The 23,297-nt window shown below is 45.3% G+C and overlaps 1 protein-coding gene across 2 annotated transcripts in view; it reads right to left on the bottom strand.

The window, feature by feature from the left end:
- CFAP61 (cilia and flagella associated protein 61) overlaps positions 1-23,297 on the bottom strand; it is a 2,048,453-nt gene that overhangs the window by 1,376,067 nt on the left and 649,089 nt on the right. For both annotated transcript variants that reach the window (XM_085612416.1, XM_085612415.1), the window contains exons 13-14: positions 23,003-23,142; positions 4,428-4,554 (exon numbers count right to left, since the gene is read on the bottom strand). In XM_085612416.1, the coding sequence (XP_085468542.1) occupies positions 4,428-4,554; positions 23,003-23,142 (267 nt within the window). The remainder of the gene's footprint in view (positions 1-4,427; positions 4,555-23,002; positions 23,143-23,297) is intronic.

A 23,297-nucleotide genomic window follows, 5' to 3' on the forward strand; every position in this document is an offset into this window, starting at 1 on the left:
AGTTCTTCATGGTTGACCAAAGATGGCAGTGATTTGAGATTGCTTTTATTGCGGATTGGACTGGGATTGGTGTGACTACTCTCCAGTCTCTCTGTTGCCCAGATGATTCTTGCGTGGGAAAACACCTGCATGAATTGCTAGCTATACTCCCTTTTTGGGTTGATCCTTTCACAACACTGCTTACCTAATCTCAAGAGTTAGATCATCTCAACTTGCTACCCAATCATGCAAGCTCTGGCAACTGACTGGTTCAACCTCCTTAAGTCACAAAATCTACATTTCCTTCCGCTACCAAAGAGGAAAGTCTGTGTCTTAGTCCTTCCAATGTACCACTAGTATCCTGCCACTTATTATTATTGAGCTATTGCTCTGTTTCCAGGATAAAAGTCAAATCAGTCTTCCATGCCTCCAATATACTATCAATGCATAAACCATGGACTGACACATATTGTTTGAAAAGGCCAAACAAAGCTAATTTAGATGATGGAGAATTTTGGCAGCCAGTCTCCTTATCTGTGCTTAACTTTGACAGTGTAGACCGAGCAAATGGTCCAAAGTGAGGTGTATTATGTTGCCTAGGCACTTGCATTTACTTTTACTACTACTAATTACTTTATGCAGAACACCTAATTTGCCCCAACCACCAAAAGGACCCCATTGTGCAGGCCATTCTCAAGGTACCCAGAAGATCCTCGCCAGTCCAAAACATCAGTGCTAGGTTAGTTTAAAATAGAAAGTTAAAGCCTGAATTGTCTGAGACATACTTTAATTTTCAAAGAACCGTTTGGGTTCCACAATGGGACCAGTTATGGAGGAGAAGGCCAACGTTTTCAAGGAGTCATTGGCAAAATACCTTGATATGCAGGGTGGTTGATCCTGATGTGCAACAAAGACCTGTATAAAGTTGAGACAACCAGGGATTCCCCTCTGCCATGTACATTAGCTATGATGGTGCTGCTGTACAACACAGTGGCCTAGGAACTGGCTGTGGTTACTAGCGGCCTGCAAATCAAGTGTGCTCAGTCTGGACTGCAAGATTAACCAGAGGCTGATGTGGGGGATCCAGGCTGATCTGTATCCACAGATAGTAAATGGAAGTGGCCATTGGCGTTTTGACTTTTGAGCCTCTGATGTTTTGACCAGCATAGCAATGAAGCACATGTCAAGAGAAGCAACTCAGAGCTGATTGGGGGGGTGTTCTATTCTCTCCTAAGGTGTGAGCCCTCTTGAAGCATCTTGTTGCTTACAATTGTAAGTTGCCATCTAGTTGGCTGCTTGCACTGGGAATCGGGATCCCATAACCTGCAGCTTAAGCATGCCTGTAAAGAGAAACCCTCCCAAAATACTGAGGGGGGAGACCCACCTGACCTGAGAAAATTCTCAACCTCTTGATTTATTAAATTATCCAAAGGGCAGAACACAGAATATCAATTGCAACCTTTCTGCTGAGAAGGTCAACCTCCATAGGATGACTAAAAGAGTTGAATATGTGAAGCAACACATAGGAGGCTATGGAAAGAGATTTTCTGACATGGAGAGATACTTCCGTGAATATGAAAAGGCATTCTGGCTGTAGAAAGAATTCAAGCATTCAGCGACCATAATATTTGATGACCAAGAGACGAAGCAATTAAGACTTACCGCAATTACTTTTTACTGTGCCGGAGGACTGTGTGCGTTGGAATTATCACCACACATGAAACATTTCAAACCAAAGACATTAGAGCCTTGAAAAAGTCGCATGTGTATACCAACTGTGGCGACGAAACACGTGTTGGCTGGCTAAGATCTGTATATAAGGAACCAGATGGAAAGGAATAAAGAAACAAAGAACCTATTGTGAATACTGTTGTACATTTGTTGTGACCTACAATTGCTACTGCTGTCATTTTCCTGTCTCAATTTTAACGTGTGCTGGGGATTGATTTTACATTTGTTTGTAGCTCAGGCCACAAGATTTGGGGATGCTGGTGGTTCTCTCCACCCTTCAGCACCATGATAGCTAGGATCAGAAAGAGATATTAAGTGGATTCACCCTTTGAGGCGCCTTTTTCCCTATAAATCATACCACCGTGCCCTTTTGTAATATTCTTATATCATTATATTGCCCTGAGGGTCCTTACAGTCTCAGCATATCACCAGAGCTATGTCACTAAGAATTTAGGTGAGCGCAGTAGATGTTCTGATACTTTATTCGCCATGTTATTTTGAATGACTTGCAGATTGCTGGGAGGCACGCCACATTCAGGGTGAGTCGTCAGGTTGTGGGGGATGAACTGTTGCTGTTTCTGGCCTTTGGATTCAAATGGGTGGTAAGAGCGGACAGTCAGCATTTGGTCATTCCAGGTTTGATGACTTTTCCTTATCTGGGGCAGTTTACCATGTAATGTGCATGGTGATAAGCACAGTGTCAGCAGACCTACTAGGTGGTGTGATTCTGGGTGTGGCAGGTGGGGATGGGCTTCTGTTGTGGTAGCCGCTGGAATGTAAATGTTTCTTCACTTCAATGTCAGTACTCTGTGTATCCAATAGTTTGAATGAGTTGTGTGTTAAGGTGATTAAATAATAAACATAAAAATGAACGTATAATGGTTGTTGGCACTAATGATCTCTAGACTTCCCCTTTGTGGCTTTAAAAAATGAAAGCCTCTCCTACCTCATTCAAAGGGGTTAGACTAGGAGTGCCCAAAATGACACAGTTTTCAATTGATGTTATAGACTAACTCGTATCTTTCTCCTCTTTTTTCAAAATCTTTGGCTATTTAGTAAAGGTCTTCCTTAGCTCACGCATGGGGATTGGTTCTCACCCTATCATTACAATTGTGGATCTTCAGTTAAAAGAGCAGAGTGCTGTATTTGGGAAGCCTAATGTCCAGCTTCAGTCAGTTCAAAATGATTCCTCCTGTGTGTTCGTGGGAGATTTCAAATCCAGTCTCCCACCATCTCAAGACTGTGCAATAGCTCCATATGGACAGTGGTTGCATTTCAAGGTACTATGGGCCATATGTAGGAAGCCAAATACCGGTCGGTAACGGCCGAAATTCGGTACATATCCCGTTACCGACCGGTATTGAGGCACTTGAGATGTAGGTGGCTGATTTCTGGATTCGGTATTTACCGAATCGGAATTTTAAGAAATCGGTAAAATACCGATTCGGTAAATACCGAATCCAGAAATGCTATGTAGGGGGCACTCAAGTGAGTGCATTATTGGTGTCTGGATTCGTTATTTACCACCAACTACAAGTTGATGGTAAATGACGAATACCTTTAAAAAAGCATTTTTGTGCAATTTGTGAAGTGCCATGTGGCAGACATACATGCCCTTAGGGCATGTATGTGCGCCACATGTGCACACATGCACGAATCAGGGGTGCAACAGGGTGTCAATGTGACACCCTGCCACCCATGATAATGCCTCCCCTATTACCGATTCGGTATTTACCGAATCGGTAATAGTAACTGGCTTCCCATTCATTCCTATGGGCCTCCAGGCCCATAGGAATCAATGGGAAGGTATGCATTATTACCGATTCGGTAAATACCGATTCATAAATACCGATATTTACCGAATCGGTAATGATTACCGATTAATTACCTACATACTATTTACCGATTCATAAATACCGAATCAGTAAAATTCGGTATTTATGAATCGGTAAATGTTATGTTACCTACATATGGCCCTATGTATTAGCCACAATCCGATTATCTCAAATTCTAAAAACTTCCTAAAACATTTTTGTTTACTTAATGTAATCATTTGTGGCATCACTTTGCCACATAATGTCAAGAAACCAAATGATGTTGGTGTGCTCTATAAGTATATTTGAGATATTTTAACACAGCACTGATTGTGGGCTTGTCTTTGAAAATTGTGGAATTGATCCTTTAACAATTCTTACTCTACATTTTCTGAAGTTGTGATAGTAGATGGTGGAAACAATAGTGTATCCAACGAGAAACATCATGTTCATCTAACAGAAAGCACAGCATTGGAAAACACCTATGTCTATGACAACATCACAACAGAATGATAACAACTATACTGGAAAAAGACATTAAAAACAATTAAAATAAACAGTGTGCAAAGACCAGTGTTTACCAAACATTCAGCATTAAATAGATGCTATTAACTAAATCATGTTAAAAAGAATAAAAGAGCTGAAATGTTAAATCCAAAGACATTGTGAGAAACCAACAGAATAAACATCCAGGTTCTAAAAATAAACTGTTTAATCTGTAATATTAAAGGAAAAATTTAAATGAATTGCTATGGTGTCTGGATGTTTTGTAGAGAATTTCAAGGAGTTCAACAGAAACCGACCTGGTCTTTCTATTGATCATGTAGCCTCTCTCGGGTAAAGAAGCTAGCATAATTTATAAAAACAATCAGTAAAATTGTTGTCAATGGTTTTTGTACTTACTGGATCTCTGCGAGCCTTGTTGTAGATCGTAACTGAATTCAGCATGCTTTCATGGAGATCCAGAGCTTTGACAAGTGCTTCAATGGCAGGGAAATCAGTAGATTTTGCAAGCCTCACATTTAAAGAGCTAAATGGTTAATCAAAATATAAAAGAGAAGAGAATTACAAAACACATGCACACACATTAAGTCAAGTCAATGGATCTCTGCTATAAAAAGGTAACATTCAGAGATGACAACAGATTAATGAACAGTTTTAGGAAACCTCTTTCTTTTATTTAAATATTTTTTATTGATTCCAGAATGGAAAATGAATATTGACACATAGAATAATCTATGCCAAATACTTAGCTCCAATTAATCTTACCATGTCATGAGAATAAGAAAACATGAAATCCCTATTAAACTAATAAAACCTTTTTTCCACTTCTCACCATACTCATTCTCTTTGGACTGAGGCATTTATGACACCCTGTTAGAGGTTTCGTCCTTCTACAAATAAGTTAATGCATGTTTGTGGACCACTCTGCAGCAATCTTTTTTAAATTATATAAATTCAAATCCTTTAACACTGCAGGCATATTAAGGCAATGTCTTTTCTGGCAGAGTAATTCAAGGGTAGGGCAAATATATTAAAAACCTTTTATCTCTGTAAATGTGTATTATATGCCATCTTCTTAGGGCTATCATATCTATAGTTTATGGAACCAATTCAGAAATTTTCAAACATTTTTGTCAGCTTTGTGCAGTAAGTATCAATATCTTCTCATAGCTGAGCAAACAGAAAACAGACCTATTTTAAAATATTTGGACTCACTGTAGCATTTAACTCAAGATCATAACATCTAAATCACTTTCAATTTGGTACCCATAGATATCTTTTAACATACTCAAGATTAACTTTTTTTTTTTTTTTAAATAGTGTGGGACTTGCCTTTAGATATGTATAAAACTATCCTTAATATCCCCACATCTCCTCTAATTGCCTGCAGGGTTTGAGAACATTTTCGTATTAGGATACCATTGAAAAATCACCTTCTAGTAGTTTTCTGTATATTGGACACATTTCTACCCTCTCGAAATGTCCTTTCAAAGTTCCTCCCACACCTTCTGCTCAATTTATATATGTCGAAAAATATGACTGTGGGCACTGTACAGGTCTTAATATATGTCTCTATTGATGTCAGATTTCTTGTGGCTTTCTGTCTAATCTTTGGATACAGGACCAGTGACATATTTGAAAATTACTTAGCTTGTTAAATTTGTTTAGCTACAGTTACTCCTACTCCTTGTACAGTGTTAAGGACTTAATATTTCCTCTTTCAACATGTTCCCACTAACCCTACACTTCCCACTTAGCAAGCCTTGGATATATTTTTTGTTGCATTCCCAGTGTGAATTCCATGTTAAAGTAAATTGGTGCTAGTGGTGAGGAGTATGTTGTAACTTGATTTATAGTTACCAACTCATGCAGTGTTTCTAGACTTGCTCTGGTGACTTTGTTTAGGCCTGCAAAACACACAAGATGATGGACGGAATGTTGCACATTGGCAATACATTCACCCCGAGTCACAGATCTGGGTTTAATCCATCGTTATTTTTCTCAACACGCCACCCCAGTTCAGACATGGCCATATGCAAATCAGTCTTGACCCTGTGCCTCATGGGAACAGTCCTACCCGAAGAACAAGTTACTTACCTTCGGTAACGCTTTTTCTGGTGGATTCAATTTCTGCCTGTGGATTCCTCACCTTGTGAATATCCCCTGCGCCAGCAACATTCGGAAACTTTAGTAGCAGTCCACGCCGATGAGGTCGAAGACGACGTCACAGAGACACGGCTCCACTCGCGACTCCACTGACGTCACCGGCTCCATAAGAAGACCTCGTCGGCGTGATGACGTCAGTTCCGCCCTTTTTTTCCGTGCCTTCGAGGCACATGGACGGACTGACAGCAATATATACACAGTACATAATATACAAGCAACACACACAGTGTGGAGAATAAATAGAAAGGCAAAAGAAATAACACACTGCCTTTGTTAATAACAAATACACTTTGAAACACCAACATATACTGAAGGTATACAAGGGTGGACAACGGGGAGGCGGGTGGGTGAGGAATCCACAGGCAGATACTGTATCCACCAGAAAAAGCGTTACCGAAGGTAAGTAACTTGTTCTTCTGATGGATACATCTGCCAGTGGATTCCTCACCTTGTGAATAGATTCCCACAGCAGTCCCACTCCCGGAGGAGGGTGTCCACCCTTCTATACCAGAAAGTCCTGAAGGACTGAACAAGCAAAATGTCCGTCCCTCCTCACCTCAGTGTCTAAGCAATAATGTTTTGCTAAAGTGTGGAGGGAGGCCCAAGTTACCGCCCTACAAATGTCCACCCCTAGACAAAGCAGAAGTGGAAGACTTAGCTCTAGTGGAATGGGCCCTTAAACCCTCTGGAGGTTCCTTACCAGCCAAAGAGTAGCATATCTTGATGCACAAGACAATCCATCTGGAAAGGGTGCGCTTGTGCACCGCTCTGCCATTCCTGCAGCCAACAAAGCCCACGAAGTGCTGGTCATCGACTCTAAAGTCATTTGTCCTGTCCAGGTAGAAGCTCACCGCCCTCTTAGGGTCCAAGCGGTGAAGTCTCTCCTCCTCCTTGGAAGGGTGATGGGGAGGATAGAAGGTAGGAAGGGTAATGGACTGCCCCAGATGGAAGGGAGTTACCACCTTAGGCAGAAATGCAGCCCTGGCCCCGAGTACCATTCTTTCAGCATGAATGGTCAAAAACGGGGGTTTTGAACTTGAAGCTCACTTACCCTCCTTGCCGAGGTGATTGCAATGAGAAAAAACGTCTTAAAAGACAACAGTCTCAAAGGACACTTGTGTAAGGGCTCGAAGGGAGAACCCATAAGATAAGTCAAGACAAGGTTTAAGTCCCATTGAGGCACAATAAAGGGAGTAGGAGGAAACCTGTTTGTAAAGCCCTTTAGAAATCGTAGAACAATAGGTGATTTGAACAACGACGGCTGATCTGGCAAGCAAAGGAAAGCCGACAAAGCCAATAAATATCCCTTAACAGTAGCCACCGCAAATCCTTGCTGAGCAAGAGAAAGGGCAAACTGCAGAATGTCAGATAAACGAGCCCTCAAAGGATCAACTTTCTTCTCTCCACACCAGATTACAAATTTAGACCACCTATAGGAATAGATAGATTTGGTGGAATGACGTCTGGCAGACAAAATCACATCTACCACATCAGGCGGGAGAGAAAAAGAATTCAGGTTGCCCCGTTCAATCTCCAGGCATGAAGGTGTAAGCTCTGGAGGTGGGGGTGTAGAACCTGCCCCTCCGATTGCGAGAGGAGGTCTGCCCTCAGAGGGAGACGGAGCGGAGGGCACGAGGACAGGTGGAGAAGATCTGAATACCACACCCTTCTTGGCCAATCCGGGGCGATCAATATGACTTGGGCCTGGTCTTGGCGAATCTTCCTCAGAACCCGAGGAATCAAGGGTATGGGGGGAAACGCGTAAAGGAGTTGTGAGCTCCAACTCAACTCCAACTCAACTGAAACGCGTCCCCCAACGCTCTCTGCATCAGATACTGGAGACTGCAGAATGACGGGCAGTGCGTGTTCTCGCGGGTGGCGAATAGGTCTATCCGAGGAGTCCCCCACGTCTGAAAAACGTGACGAACCACCTCCGCATGGAGCCTCCACTCGTGGTCGGCGGAGAACTGCTGACTGAGACTGTCCGCACGTACGTTCAGCAACCCGGCCAGATGATTTGCCATCAGACAAATCTGATGGTCCTGAGCCCAGGACCATAGATGCAGAGCCTCTCTGCAGAGACAAAGAGACCCCACTCCTCCCTGCTTGTTGACATACCACATCACGGTAGTGTTGTCCGTCAGGACTTGAACAGACTGACCGCGAAGGGAAGGGAGGAAGGCCTTGAGTGCCAAATGAATCGCCCGCAATTCCAGAAGGTTGATGTGAAGCAACCTTTCCTCTGGAGACCAAAGTCCTTTGATCTCCAGATCCCCCAGATGCGCACCCCACCCTAAAGTGGATGCATCCGTTATCACTGTGGCCACAGATGGAGGTAGATGGAAGGGCTTTCCTTGGGACAGATTGCCCTCCACACTCCACCAAGACAGATCCGCCGCAGCTTCTCCGGAGATCCTCACAGACTCCCTGAGATCTCCCTTGTGCTGATACCACTGCCTGCGGAGGCACCACTGGAGCGCCCTCATGTGCCAGCGTGCACGGTTGACCAACAGAATGCAGGAAGCAAACAGACCGAGCAGGCGAAGGACCTTCAGGACTGGAACGACCGCTCCTTTGCATAATAAAGGAATCATTTCCTGTATGTCGAGAATCCTTTGAGGAGGAGGGAATGCTCAACACACAGTAGTGTCCAGTACCGCACCTATGAACAGGTTGCGCTGAGAGGGCACCAGGTGAGATTTGGGCACGTTTATTGAGAAGCCCAATTTGAACAACAGCTGAGTTGTATCCTGCAGATGATGTAGCACCTTCTCTGGCGACTCCGCTTTGATCAGCCAGTCATCCAGATAGGGGAAAACGGAAATCCCCGACCTTCTGAGATGGGCTGCCACCACTGCCTTCAGTTTCGTGAAGACTCGGTGTGCAGTAGTAAGACCAAACGGAAGGACTGCAAAGTGATAATGTTGTGATCCTACCGTAAACCGGAGATACTTCCTGTGCGACTTCAGGATGCGGATGTGGAAATACGCATCCTGCAAGTCGATCGACACCATCCAGTCCTCCTGATTCAGCGCTTGAAGAACCTGCGCAAGGGTGAGCATCTTGAACTTCTCTTGCTTCAGATAAAAATTCAAGATCCTGAGGTCCAATATCGGACGCAATCTGCCGTCCTTTTTCGGAATCAGGAAATACCGGGAGTAGCATCCCTGACCCCTCTCCTGCTCTGGAACCACCTCTATCGCACCTTTCTGTAGTAACTTCAGGACTTCCTCCTGTAGGAGAAGACGGTGTTTCTCTGAGCAAGCCCCTTGACAAGGAGGGTAATTTGGAGGGAATTCCCGAAAGGGAAGGGCGTACCCATTTTCTACAAGATCTAGAACCCAATGATCTGTAGTAATAAATTCCCAATCTTGTAGAAAATGGGTAAGCCGACCCCCCACAGGACCAGCATGATCCAGAATGGTGGATCTAGGGCTGCTTTGCGGTGGTGGGAGGGGCTGAGGAAGAGGAAGAAGAGGAGGAGGAGAGCTGGCAGCCACGTGTGCGACCCCTGATCCTGCCCCTGTATCCCTTATACAGAGAGCTCTGCTGTTGTTGCTGCTGTTGCTGCTGGGTCTGCCTGTAGAAACGAAAGGTTGCCCTTCCGAAACCCCTATATCTTTTAAACGACCCTCTAGACTGGGATTGAAGGCCCAAAGACTTAGCCGTAGCCTTGCTTTCTTTAAAACGTTCAAGAGCAGCATCAGCCTTTTTACCAAAAAGTCCAGAGCCATCAAATGGCAAGTCCAGCAACGTTGACTGCACATCAGTGGAAAACTGAAGACTTGAGCAACGCACCCCTACTAGTGGCAACAGAAGACCCCATGACTCTTGCCACCGAATCCGCTGTGTCCAGACCACTCTATCACCTGGCGTGCTGCTGCCTGGGCATCCGTCAAAACCTCATTAAAGCCAACTCTATCCTCCTCAGATAGCTTTGGAGCCAGTTTCTTTGCAGAATCCATGAGCGCATGAATATAGCGTCCCAAAAGGCAAGTGGCATTTGTAGATTTAAGGGCCATACTGGCCGATGAAAAGACCTTCTTGGCCGACTGATCTAGTTTTTTAGCCTCCCTGTCACTCGGGACCTGAGGAAACGCACCCTTAGATTTCCCTGAACAAGCAGCCTGAATCACCAGGCTCTCAGGCGAGGGATGTGAAGTTAAAAACTCTGGGTCCCCTGGAGCCGCCCTATACCTTTCTGGCAACTGTCTTGGAAACTGCGGGAGCAGAAAAAGGCTTACGCCACACCGCCATCACAGGATCTATAATAGCCTCATTAAAAGGCAACAATGGCTCTGAAACCGTAGTAGGAGAATGCAGTACCTCTGTTAGAATGTTTGATTTAAATTCAGTTGTAGTCAACTTCAGATCCAACAGCTCAGCTGCCTTCCTTATGACTGCATGATATGGAGCCACATCCTTTGACGGTTCATCAGAAGGTGGAGTAATTTCCCACTCAGGAGATAAATCCAAGCCACTGGCCTCCTTAAGTTCATCAAAAACTTCATCCGACTCTACAAGCTCTCCTTCTTCCGCCTCTTCCAAAAGGTACCTTTGCTCATCAAGCACCCTTTGAGCCTCCCTCCTAGACCGGATTCGTACAACCGGCGTCGGCGGCGCCGTGATCGAATCCGACGGCGCCGGTGCCGGCGTCGAACGTGGATCCACAGGAGCAGCAGGCATCGAGCGAGGTCGAGTCGGTGCCGGTGAAGAAGGAAGCGGCGTCGATGTCCTCGGCGCCGGTAGATGCCAAGACGGCGCCGCCGGGAAAAATGGCATGAAAGGGGCCTGCGGATATGCTTGAGGCACTCCCAGACTGAACGCCATAGGACCCATGGGACACGAAGGTGCACCAGTGGAGTACATTGCATTTAAATGATGCAAGGGGTCCTGACCTGGTCAAGGGAACGCAGGGTACTGATCAGACATCACCGGACTCGGGCCAACCGGCGCCGACGGTGGAATTTGCGGCGTCAAAGGCTCACCCGGTACTGGAAGCTCCTCAACTGGAGCCGGGGACGGAGCCGGAGACGGAGCCGGGGATGGAACCGGCGTCGGAGATGGAGCCGGCGCTGAAGATGTAGCCGGAGCCGGAGAATGAACCGTTGAATCCACTGGAGAAGCAGGACCAGCAGGTGAATCCGGAACGGGTGAAGGAGACACAGAGTCCTTACGGCGTCGAGTAGGTGACTTCGACTTCGGAGCCGTACTCTTGTCAGAGTGACGTCAAGAAGAATGTCTCCTCTTCTTTTTGTGCTTCTTGGATCTTGAAGCATGCCCCGAAGTCGACTTCGACGCCGACCTCGACCGTGACCTGGTTCTCGACATCCTCCTTCCTCTCTTCTCTTTTTTCATCCTCGCGATGAAGAGTTTCGCCTCTCTTTCCTTGAGAGCTTTGGAGCTCATCTTGCGACAGCAAGTGCATCCATCCACATCATGATCTGAAGACAAACACCATACACAGTCGTCATATGGATCCGTGATCGACATATGTTTTCCACATTCACAACAGGGCTTGAACCCCGCTTTCTTTGTCGACATTCTCACGAAAAAGGACAGAGGAATCCAGAAGAAAAACAAAGTAAGAGTGAAGCTACAGATAGAGATTCCCGAAATCCGTTGGCGTCGACGGCGCGGAAAAAAGGGAACTGACGTCATCACGCCGACGAGGTCTTCTTATGGAGCCGGTGACGTCAGCGGAGTCGCGAGCGGAGCCGTGTCTCTGTGACGTCATCTTCGACCTCATCGGCGTGGACTGCTACAAAAGTTTCTGAATGTTGCTGGCGCAGGGGATATTCACAAGGTGAGGAATCCACTGGCAGATGTATCCATCAGAACTGCCAAGCCATGTCTTCCCTGGACCGGAATCAAGCATCCTAGGACCGGTTTCGGGGTTTCACCCCTCTTCAGCCAGGATAGCTTGACTCCAGTGGTGTAGTGAGCACGGGACCCACGTCTGGGCATACCCTTCCCACATAGGGTGAACAGCAAAACACACAAGATGATGGACCGAATGTTGCACATTGGCAAAACATTCACCCCCAGTCACAGATCTGGGTTTAATCCATCATTATTTTGCTCACCACGCCACCCCAGTTGAGACATGGCCACATGCAAATCAGTCTTGATCCCGTGCCTCATGGGAACAGTTCAGTCCGAACTGCCAAGCCATGTCTTCCCTGGACCGGAATCAAGCATCCTAGGACCGGTTTCAGGGTTTCACCCCTCTTCAGCCAGGATAGCTTGAATCCAGTGGTGTAGTGAGCACGGGACCCACATCTGGGCATACCCTTCCCACATAGGGTGAACAGCAAAACACACAAGATGATGGACGGAATGTTGCACATAGACAAAATATTTACCCCCAGTCACAGATCTGGGTTTAATCCATCGTTATTTTGCTCACCACGCCACCCCAGTTCAGACATGGCCATATGCAAATCAGTCTTGACCCTGTGCCTCATGGGAACAGTCCAGCCCGAACTGCCAAGCCATGTCTTCCCTGGACTGGAATCAAGCATCCTAGGACTGGATTCGGGGTTTCACCCCTCTTCTGCCAGGATAGCTTGACTTCAGTGGCGTAGTGAGCACGGGACCCACATCTGGGCATACCCTTCCCACATAGGGTGATCAGCAAAACACACAAGATGATGGACGGAATGTTACACATTGGCAAAACATTCACCCTCGGTTACAGATCTGGGTTTAATCCATCGTTATTTTGCTCACCACGCCACCCCAGTTCAGACATGGCCATATGCAAATCAGTCCTGACCCTGTGCCTCATGGGATCAGTCCAGCCCGAACTGCCAGGCCATGTCTTCCCTGGACCGGAATCAAGCACCCTAGGACCGGTTATGGGGTTTCACCCCTCTTCAGCCAGGATAGCTTGACTCCAGTGGCGTAGTGAGCATGGGACCCACGTCTGGGCATACCCTTCCCACATAGGGTGAACAGCAAAACACTCTATGCCATTGCCACTGGAATCAAGCTATCCTGTCTGAAGAGGGGTGAAACCCCGAAACCGGTCCTAGGATGCTTGTTTCCAGTCCAGGGAAGACCTGGCCTGGCAGTTCGGGCTGGACTGTTCCCATTGGCCACAGGGTCAAGACTGATTTGCCTATGGCTGGGTCCAAACTGGAATGGCATGGTAAGCAAAAAAACGATGGATTTAGACCCAGATCTCTGTACTGGGGTGAGTGTATGACATTGCTCTGCATTCTGTCCATCAATAGTTCTTTTTGCATTTGTCACCCCGAGTCGGACGGGTATGCTCAGACGTGAGTCCCGTGCTCTCCATGCCACTGGAATCAACCTATCATGGCTGAAGAGGGGTGAAACCCCGAAACCGGTCCTAGGATGCTTGTTTCCAGTCCAGGGAGGACCTGACCTGGCAGTTCGGTCTGGACTGTTCCCATTGGGCACAGGGTCAAGAGTGATTTGCATATGGCTGGGTCCAAACTGGAAATGCATGGTGAGCAAAAAAACGATGGATTTAGGCCCAGATCTCTGTACTGGGGTGAATGTATGACATTGCTCTGCATTCTGTCCATCAATAGGTCTTTTTGCAATTGTTTAGGCCTGGGCATCCACAAAAGATCACATAAAGCATGCCCAGCTACTGTGAAGTTTATATGGACCCGCTGTTTATCAGATTCCATACAAGTCAAAATTCCTATTACATGCAATTGTGCAACCTGATAAAAATGCACTACACCGCTTAGTCCTTCTTCAGTATTTTGGTAATAAGAATTGTTGGATCTATTCAGGGGATTGCCCCAATTCCCAAATGAATTATACCATTTTGCTTTAAACTGAGTCGTTTCCTTTGGGAGTGGCTACTGGAATCACCTGAAATAGGTATAGTAATTGTAGCAAGTTGTACATTTTGATAATATTAGCTGTGCCCAAATAGATACACCAAACCTTCCGTTTCACTATATCTTCCTTCCATCCCTCAGCCTTAGCCAAATGGCTTGGGAATATGAGTAAGTACATTTGTCAAATGTATACCTAAGTATCTAATAATTGTTTGTGCCCATCAAAAGCGGTTATGATTCTTCGGTTTAGCCACAGCTTGAGGAAAATGAGATCTGTTGAGAATCTCCGACTTACTATATTTTGACAGTAGACGCCATTTAGAATTCAGCCTGTTGCTTTGTGAGAGTGGAGAGGAGCAGATTCCCCAAGGCAGAATGAGACAATCCACAAACAAACTTATCTTGAATATGAACAGCTCTGCTATGCATCTATCTGGGTCACTGCTCTCACAATCACAACCCTCCTTCAAACTGTGAATTCTGATGTTACCCATTCACAAGCTATTTTCTAAATTCCCACACTTCTCAAAGAGTTGTTGCCTCTGCATTTCAAGTGTTTGGATTGACATTGAGGGCTAGTCTGAATCAGGCATTGATTATACTAGTTATTTTACAGGACTGACTATTGAATGCGGTGCTTACATATCCTTCTTAAGTTTTATAATGTTTTTACTGGTGCTTGTGTTGGGATACTCAAGATCATCCAAGAAGAAAGTATATATTTTTTAAATTAGCCAAGTAAATCAAAAGTTCTTCTTAGGTGAACCACTAAGAAACCTTGGTCAAAAATGTTGAGGTCTTCGGTTGTGATGAGAAAGCCTTGTTTACGGTTATCATTAGGGAAACCTCAGGTATGTGGCAGGAAATTTTAGAACTTGCCTTAGAACTTGCCTTATTTGGTCTTCTTGGCACTTTGTAGCATGGATAAATGTGACTCAAGGAATTTACATTTGGCCCCCACACAATAGTGAATTTTCCCACTATATCTTTTAAATAGTCTCACTTTATTTATCTATTAGGTTTATAAAGCGCATGAATTACCCCCGAAGGGGTATCTCCACGCTGTGGGAAACATAGCAGCCGGAACAGACCAGAGGGAATAGATTCAAATAAGCTCTGTTTTAAGAGGTTTCAGGAATGGAAGATAGTCTGAGCATTTTCGAAGGTGGATCGGGAGTTGATTCCAGTAGCAGGGGGCTAAATAGATGAAGGCTTTACCACCTGTACAACCTTTTCTAAAATGGGGAATCACAAGCAGGGATTTGTCTCCTGGTCTTAGAGATCTATTTGGCTGGTAGGGGATGAGTTTTTCAGTTAAGTAAACGGGTCCTCTGCCATTTTATGCACAACGCAGCATATCTTGAACTCAACTCTCTTGCGTATTGGCAGCCAATGAAGTTGTCGCAAGAGGGGGAGGGAGGCCGTTCTGGCTGGTAAGTTCCTAACCAGTTGGGCAGCAGTATTCTGCACCACTTGGAGTCTATTTAAAGAAGATTTGCTTACTGCAATCAGGAAGGCATTACCATTGTCCAGGCAACTAATCACTAGTGCCTAAACAAGCATTTTTCTCACAGAGAGAGGGAGAAAAGGGTAAACTCTGCACAAAAGGCTTAGCATATGGAAACACGAACCAGAGGTGGCCACCACCTGATCTTTCATAGTGAGTGTCTGGTCTAACCAGATGCCCAGGTTCCTAACCACTGTCTTAGGAGTGGGGGCATTACTCGACTCAGGGGGCCACCACTCTGGAAATCAGAGCAAATGAGCATGATCTCTGTTTTCCCATCATTCAGCTGGAGATAATTCTCCTTCATCCAAGAAGCAATTGCTGTCATGCCTTCTGAGAAACAAGCCTGAGTGTTCATAGTATTCTTGTCAAATGATAGGAGAAGCGGTGTATCATCAGCATATGGAATCGGAGTGAAGCCGAATTCTCTGATTATTTTTGCAAGGGGTGACACATAAATAATAAACAAAGTGGGGCTGAGACAAGTTCCCTGTGGCACTCCCTTGGTAATCTTCATAGTTTGGGAGCGAAAGGGTCCAAGATTAATGGTCTGTGAACGATGGGATAAAAAGCTCGAAAAGGCTTGCCCACAGATCCCCATCTCCTTAAGTCTCTGGAGCTTTTAAGGTGGGATACTGTTTCGAAGGCTGCCGACAAATCCAACAGCACCAACAAGACCACCTGGCCATTATCAAGGGAATATCTTATGTTGTCTGTAACAGCAATCATTGCTGACTCTGTACTGTACAATGATCTGAAGCCAGACTGTGAGGAATCAAGGCATCCAATAGACCCTGTATTCTGAGAGTAATTTATTGATGTATTTTTCCAAGAGTTTACTCAGTAGGGGCAGGTGGGAGATAGGGCGGTAGTTAGATAAATCAGTTACTGGGGCATTCACCTTTTTTCGAATGGGGATTATCTGTGCAGCTTTCCTTTCTAGTGGAAGTTGGCCCTCCCTCATAGAGAGATTGAGTATCATGCAAATAGAGGGAGCCAGTTGTTTATGTAGCAGGGAGGAGATCCACACTGGAATTAAATCCATAGGTGACTATGATTCCAACATTGGCTCAACTGTGTCTATTGTGAGTGGGGTAAAACTGTCCAAAAAATGGACATTTTCCGATGTAGGTAGAGTGTGACTTATTGTTTCACTTGGAGAATCCCTAGCTCCAGTGAATTTATCATAAATCAAATTGATTTTGTGTTCAAAATGATTGGCGATCTCATCACAATGTTCTTGAGATGGGAGGGGATATCATTGGTGCAGGCCCTTGGAATAGTAAAAGATTTAAGAATTTGATACAATTCTTTAAGAGAATTCCCTGCCTGGTTAAGTTGTAAGGCGATATGGGCTCTGCGGGCAGTTTTAAAATTCGTAGGATAGAGAGCTAGGGAAGTATAATAGGTTTCTTTATCATTCTGCTCATGTGAGTGGCGCCAATATCACTAGTTTTTTACAAAGGGTTTTCTCCTTATGCAGTTATTGAGAATACCAGGCTGCATTTGGCCATCCTGTATCATTAAGTTGATGTTTCAGAAGGGCCAAACTATCTATAGCCGATTTTACAGCATTGTGGTAGTCATTTAAGGAATCAATGGTATTCCTCATTTCCCAATTCATATGTCCTGAAAATGTGTTCATAAAGGCGTCCGGTGTAATTTTATGCCATTGTCTCCTAAAACTACATTGGAGAGTGGGGACTCCACCTTGGCCCCAAAAATTTGAAAATCAATAGTGAATGGTCGGACCACACCAAAGGGTGGGGGGCCTCAATATGAATGTGAGGTGAGTTGGTCAGAATAAGATACAGAGTATGCCCTGACGAATAGGTTGGGCCCTCATTAATCTTTTCCAGACCAATAGTAGCCAAATCAGCAAGGAGCCGAGAGGCTTCCATATTAGAGGCAATTTCATTATGTATATTAAAATCCCCTAATAAAAGAAAGTGTTTGGTAGAAATGGTATGGGGAGCAATCAATTCCATCAATTGGAGCGTAAACTTACGGAGGAGTCCCGGGGGGGCAATACACAAGGGCACCTTTCCAGCAGTCAAGGGGCGAGAGATCAATTCTAAAAATACAAACCTCTATCTCATCTTCAGAGCAATGTTCGGGTATAGTTACCTTGATAGAATCTTTATGGATAATGGCAATACCTTCGCCCGCCCGGTTCTACCTATCAATCCTTTGGATGCGATAGTTCTCGAGGAGCGCCACAGTAATGGAGGGAGTGGAAGTAGGTTTGAGCCATGTCTCGTGGGAAACCCGAGGTCAGGTGTTTCCGAGGTAAGGAAGTCCAAGATTTCTGCAGCATGCTTAGGCAAATATCTAACATTATCCAAGAAGCATTTCCATACCCGAGCCGGCTTGATGGACAGAATGTAATTCCTAACCACCTGGTCTGGGATAGGTTGTATAACTACCTTCTGCCTCAACTCAGAGCTTTGGAATTGACAGTATCTACAGGAAAACGGATCCTCCATATTAAAAAAGAGTTATTTGAGCAGTGAGTCCTGTTCAAAAGTCTAATACCTAGGAGTTTCTTAGCCGAATAGATACATCTTTGCCAAGGAGCAATGTCTGTCCCAAAAGATGCAGGGGTCCTGGCGATGTCGGGGCTAGGACGGGTGCGCCTTTGGCACACCGGCGGCGCGCCTGTTGTGCATGTCCGCTGCGTGTCATCAGAGCCATGCGTTTTAAATAGGAGCCAGGGAGAAGCTAGACTGCTGACTCCTGTAGCTCCTCCCCAAACTGGAAATGGGGGAGGGTTCATGCTCGCTCGCTCTCTCCACACAAACGGGAAGTCCTGCAGTGGAACAGAGAGCGGGCAGGACATGAAATGCACGGGCAGGACATGAAATGCAGCTGAAGAGTCAGCAATGGCACGAAGGCAAAGAGGCAGTTTGAGAGTGGCCAACAAGATAAAGAGACTCTGACAATATTTGAAAAATGAAATTAGAATTCGTAAAAAGCAACTAGACACAGCTGATACCTTACACAGATGGAGGCAAAAAAGGTCATCACAAATGGAGGCTATAAGTAAGTCGCTGCAAGTCTGCGCGTCCATATACCGCTCAAATGGGCTGCACTCTCTCAGGTTTTCCCACCAGATGGATAATTTGCTACAAAAGGGCATTGTTCAGAGGCACTGAGGCACAACATCAACAGTCTGACAGACTCCTCTCATATGTTATCATGCTGTTCGGTGGGTGAGTTGCTGTCTGCAATTAGTGGACCATGCATTTTAGCTGACTCGGGGTTCACATATCAGCTTTACTGGTGCATCTTTATAGGCATGGATACATTGCTCAAGGTTATCAGTTAATTTTGACTTTCATTGTTCGCCCACATAATATTGTTGGTGATGTGTACATTTCCTCAGAAATTCAATTTTATTTCCCTCCAATTCGAACTCCCTTATAAGATAGAATACACAGCTGTCAAAGACAGCGCGCGCTGCTGAAGCTGCCCCAGATCAAAGTTGGCGGGGATTAGAAAAAAGCAGCAGCGAGCAGAAGAGTCAACGGGACTGAGCTCTCTGATGAGTCCTCGCAAACATAATCATTCCTCAGGTTCCGATGATGCCTCAGTTGAAGCCACACTCTCCCTGCAGTGTCTTCCCCCTCACATCTGTCACTTGTTTCACAGCCAGGTGTCAGATCTTGATCTTATATCACCTAGGGGCATTCTACGAGGACCTTCTCCCCTTCCCCTCCACTGCCGCCTCCTACCACCCTGGCATGTAACATAAAAGAATGGTTCTTCACAGTATGCCTCCAAGAAAAAATAAAATATGTATTCAGATGGCCAATTATTTATGTGTTAATTTTCTTTCAATGCATATGATTGTGAGGGAAAAGTACATACATGACCCTGAAGCGCATCTGATGAAGAACTACACAAGACAGAATATCAATGCTTGTTTTATTGTTATTCCAACAATGTTCACTAATTAATTGGGTGAATGTCGGCCCAGAGCTCAAACTTGTGCTCGTGCAGAAAAAAATGTGAGCTGGGGTGATACATGGAACTATTTGCAAATGACAAAGGGAATATGTACAGAGGAACAAAGGATACTTCTTTTTGTACAGACTCTACATAGTTGAATGTTCCACTTTGTAGGAATAGCCCACTGGTGATTATCAGGACTAGAAGATAATGGAAATCTGGACTAACGATTGGAGATAAAATGGTGAAGTATCCCTACGATTCTTTAACATCAGAACTAAAATTCCTTGTGGTTAATGGGAAAAAAAATAGTTTGCACGTGTGACTCAATCACTTTATCCATAGGTCCCAAAAGTCTCTAACGGGCATTGCAGCACCCATGTCCTAGTAACAGTCCTCTCGCATCATCCGACGGACTCCAATAGAGAGGGATCTCCAAAGTGGACTGGCATTGACCGTCATTTTATCTTTGCAGCACAGAACCCACCAGGCAAAACCACTTGTACTACACTCTCGAGTCAACTTTCTTTCGGTAGACTATTTATGTCGGTTCCACACCTCACAATTGCTGGCTGCAACTGTTTAAAGGTCAAAGACAGAGCTGGTGACCTCCCCTTAGACTATATTGCCACCTTATTTAAATTCAAGAAAACATCTTCTTTAAAAACGGTTCTTGAAATTCACGAATAACTTTAATACGTCAGCCACCGACTGTTGGAAATTCTACCATAAAAATGTTGTTTATGACTTTGATGCATACAACCAATTAGCAAGGCCCAGGCTGTGTGCGCTGTAAATTGAAGCTAAGGCACGGGGAGCTGTCCTGTCTGCACCACAAAGGGAGCTGTCCAGTCAGAACCACACGAAGAGCTGTCTGGTTAGCACCACATAAGGAGCTGTCCGTTAAGCACCGCGCGGGAAACTGTTTGCGCCACATAGGGAGCTGTCCGTTCAGCACCGCACAGGGAGCTGTTCGGTCAGCACCACACAGGGAGCTGTCCGTTCAGCACCGCACGGTGAGCTATTCGGTTAGCATCACACAGGGAGCTGTCCTTTCTAGGCTGTCACTGCAGTAGCGGGGACATGACAGAATGAATGTACGGTACCGAAAAGGCGTAAAATACCAAGAGAACTTAATGGAAAACAGCAGATCTGTTCCTCCTGCTTTCGACTCCCTAGTTTCAAATCATCAATCTAACGCGGCACAACTCAATAAATTAATGTCAAAAGTCACTGAAAACACCTCGCGTGTCTGCTCTTTAATTATTCGCCATTTAAATTGTGTGAGCCGTTTCCTTCCTCTGCATCAACCTTCCTGTTGCGGAGGACACGGTAAGCCAGAGAGATATTACTGCGTGATTAAGTTGCAAGCAAGTCCCCAGAGAAGAGTAATCGCAGCGAAACACAATATTCATTATGTTCAGTGTTCTCCTCTAGAAGGTCTAGGCTCATTAATTACGGAATAACCTGAGAACAGCGCGCGCGCGCGCGCCATAAGCCAATGCTCACTGTTTGAATCCAATTACGCTTTTAATTAGCCGTTTCATTCTTCAGCATTTCTTTCGGAGGTGAATCATATCGCAAGGAGATCCCCTTCACGCGCCGCAAGCACTTACACGGCTGCATGTTGCGTTTCCCAGAAACCCGCATTTAAGTGCGCAGTCGGTCCGGTGTTATACTAGGATAACGTTACGGTATTTTCAAGGGTTCAATTGAGCACATGTCGAATATAATAGGTTAGGCAATCAAGGGGTCTCTAATTTGCATGCAGTTGGTTTTAGCACTTGATTGTCCTCTAGTTAGCGCGCTTGGAGCATTCCATCGTTAAAGGGGATAATACCAGGTGCTAATATTTCACAATTTGTCTTTCTGTTAATTAGAGGCACTGTAAATTCAAGTCAACTGTGTGGTCAAGGAATAAGAGAGTGCAAACGGTACTTCAGGGGGAGGTACATTTGTCAGGTCAAAGGGCATAATGGTAATCTGATTTCTGGCCTCTCAGCTGAGGTTGGCCACAACCCTGCCATTCAGGATGATTATTCCAAAAAATGGTCAAGTGAAATCATTATTTATCCCATGATGGCAAACAAGAAAGCTGTTGTTAACAATGTTTGGCTACTAAATGTAAATGTAATCTAGATGTACTTGTATAGCGCACGACTACCCGGAGGCATCTCGGCGCTTGTACGAATACCGCTAAGGAACCCTTCCTGGCCTTTCCCTGTGAAGTGTCCACTCCTGGGCACCCCCAAGGTGAGGCCAGGCATCCTAGCGTTGTTGGGGCCGTTGTGGAGATTAAGCAAGCTATTGCCCAGAGTTGCAGAGTGGGACCCATGATTAGGATAGGCACCAAGGCGAGAATTATCAGGTCCGAGGAAATTAAGCCCAAGACCTGCCGAGGCAGGAATTGAACCCTGGTCCCAGGCCAGACTTCTGCATCAGGGTCTGCCGCTCTAACCATTGAGCCACACTTCTCCACAAGCAACTAGCAACTCGAACATGATTTGCACAGGTGGAGTTAATGGTTAATTCCTTCTCCCTCTATGCCACATCATTGAAACATTGAGCACTAATCCTCCTGCTGCTCTTCAGTTAAAAGATTGTAATGAAAAGTATAGCTATATTGTGCTAAGCACGCAAGCCAACGGTTATTGCTCCTTTAAAACACACAGTCAACGGGCATTGCATAAATGAGTGTGGGCATGCTAAAATTAAACAGCATGCCCCCCTGCTGCGGGCATTGAATGAAGGAATGAATGTAAATAATTTGGAAAGCATGAACAGTTGCTTCCGAAAGAAGAACCCCAGCGCTAAACCAGGCAGAGGAAAAAGACAACAATATTTGTACTCTCCTGTAAAACATTCTCTTCCCTTTTCTAAACGAACAAGTTTTTCGATTAGATTTAAAGACAGATTTAGAAACCATGCCCCGAAGATAGTCGGGCAGGGATGATCGGCCAGAGAGTAGCAGCCTGAGAGGCAAATGCCCTCCCACCCGTCCTATCTAAGAGGTATGCATTTTTGGTATTCACTTATGAGTATACAATGGGCTCCTTTTGTGTATGGCCCTAGGGGTAACCATTAAAGCCTTAAACCTAATTCTTTGCTTGACTGGTAACCGGTGAAGTAGCGCCAGGCCTGACTATTGGGAATATTTAAAACCAGTCTTGCCGCCGCATTCTACACTCTTTGCAGCCTATTTAACAGTTTTTGGGTGCATTAACCAGCTAGTTGGCAGTCTCGCCATTGTGGGTTTAGTTAAGGGTGCATACTAAGAGCAAAGCAGAACTAACAGCTGTTAACACCAAAAATCTGCGGTTATTCGCAGTTGCCCCTCACAAGTCTGATATCCTTGTCTGGTTAGTCCCCCCCACCTCAGACTTCTGCTTCTGCTCGGATGTTGCAATTACCTCCTGTTGTGATTTGCGGAGGTCATACGCAGTGCTAACCAAGCATTATAGATGGAATCCCCAGGATCCAACCAACGCACAAGCTCTCCAATACTTGGCACGAGCGCCGCTACTCACCTGAGCAGTCCAGATCGATGGAACACGTAGAGCTCGTGAGGCAGCGTGCTTGTGGCTATGGGAACAACGCGGACAAACCTCTGGAGCAGAAGGAATTCAGGCACCAGCTGCGGTACAGTAATGATGCAGAAGTCTTTTTCCTAAGAAGAAAAGGTTAATGCTATGAGTCTGGGGATAGGAGACAAGGCATTAATTCTAATTCAGATACATGAACTCAGTGAAAAGGGCCCAGGCTGCAGGTAAAGGATCTCTCCAAATACAGATTATGATTCCTCCAAACCCCTTACTGTTTTTC

Source organism: Triturus cristatus, chromosome 6 (genome assembly GCF_964204655.1).
Source record: "Triturus cristatus chromosome 6, aTriCri1.1, whole genome shotgun sequence".
Taxonomy (NCBI): domain Eukaryota; kingdom Metazoa; phylum Chordata; class Amphibia; order Caudata; family Salamandridae; genus Triturus; species Triturus cristatus.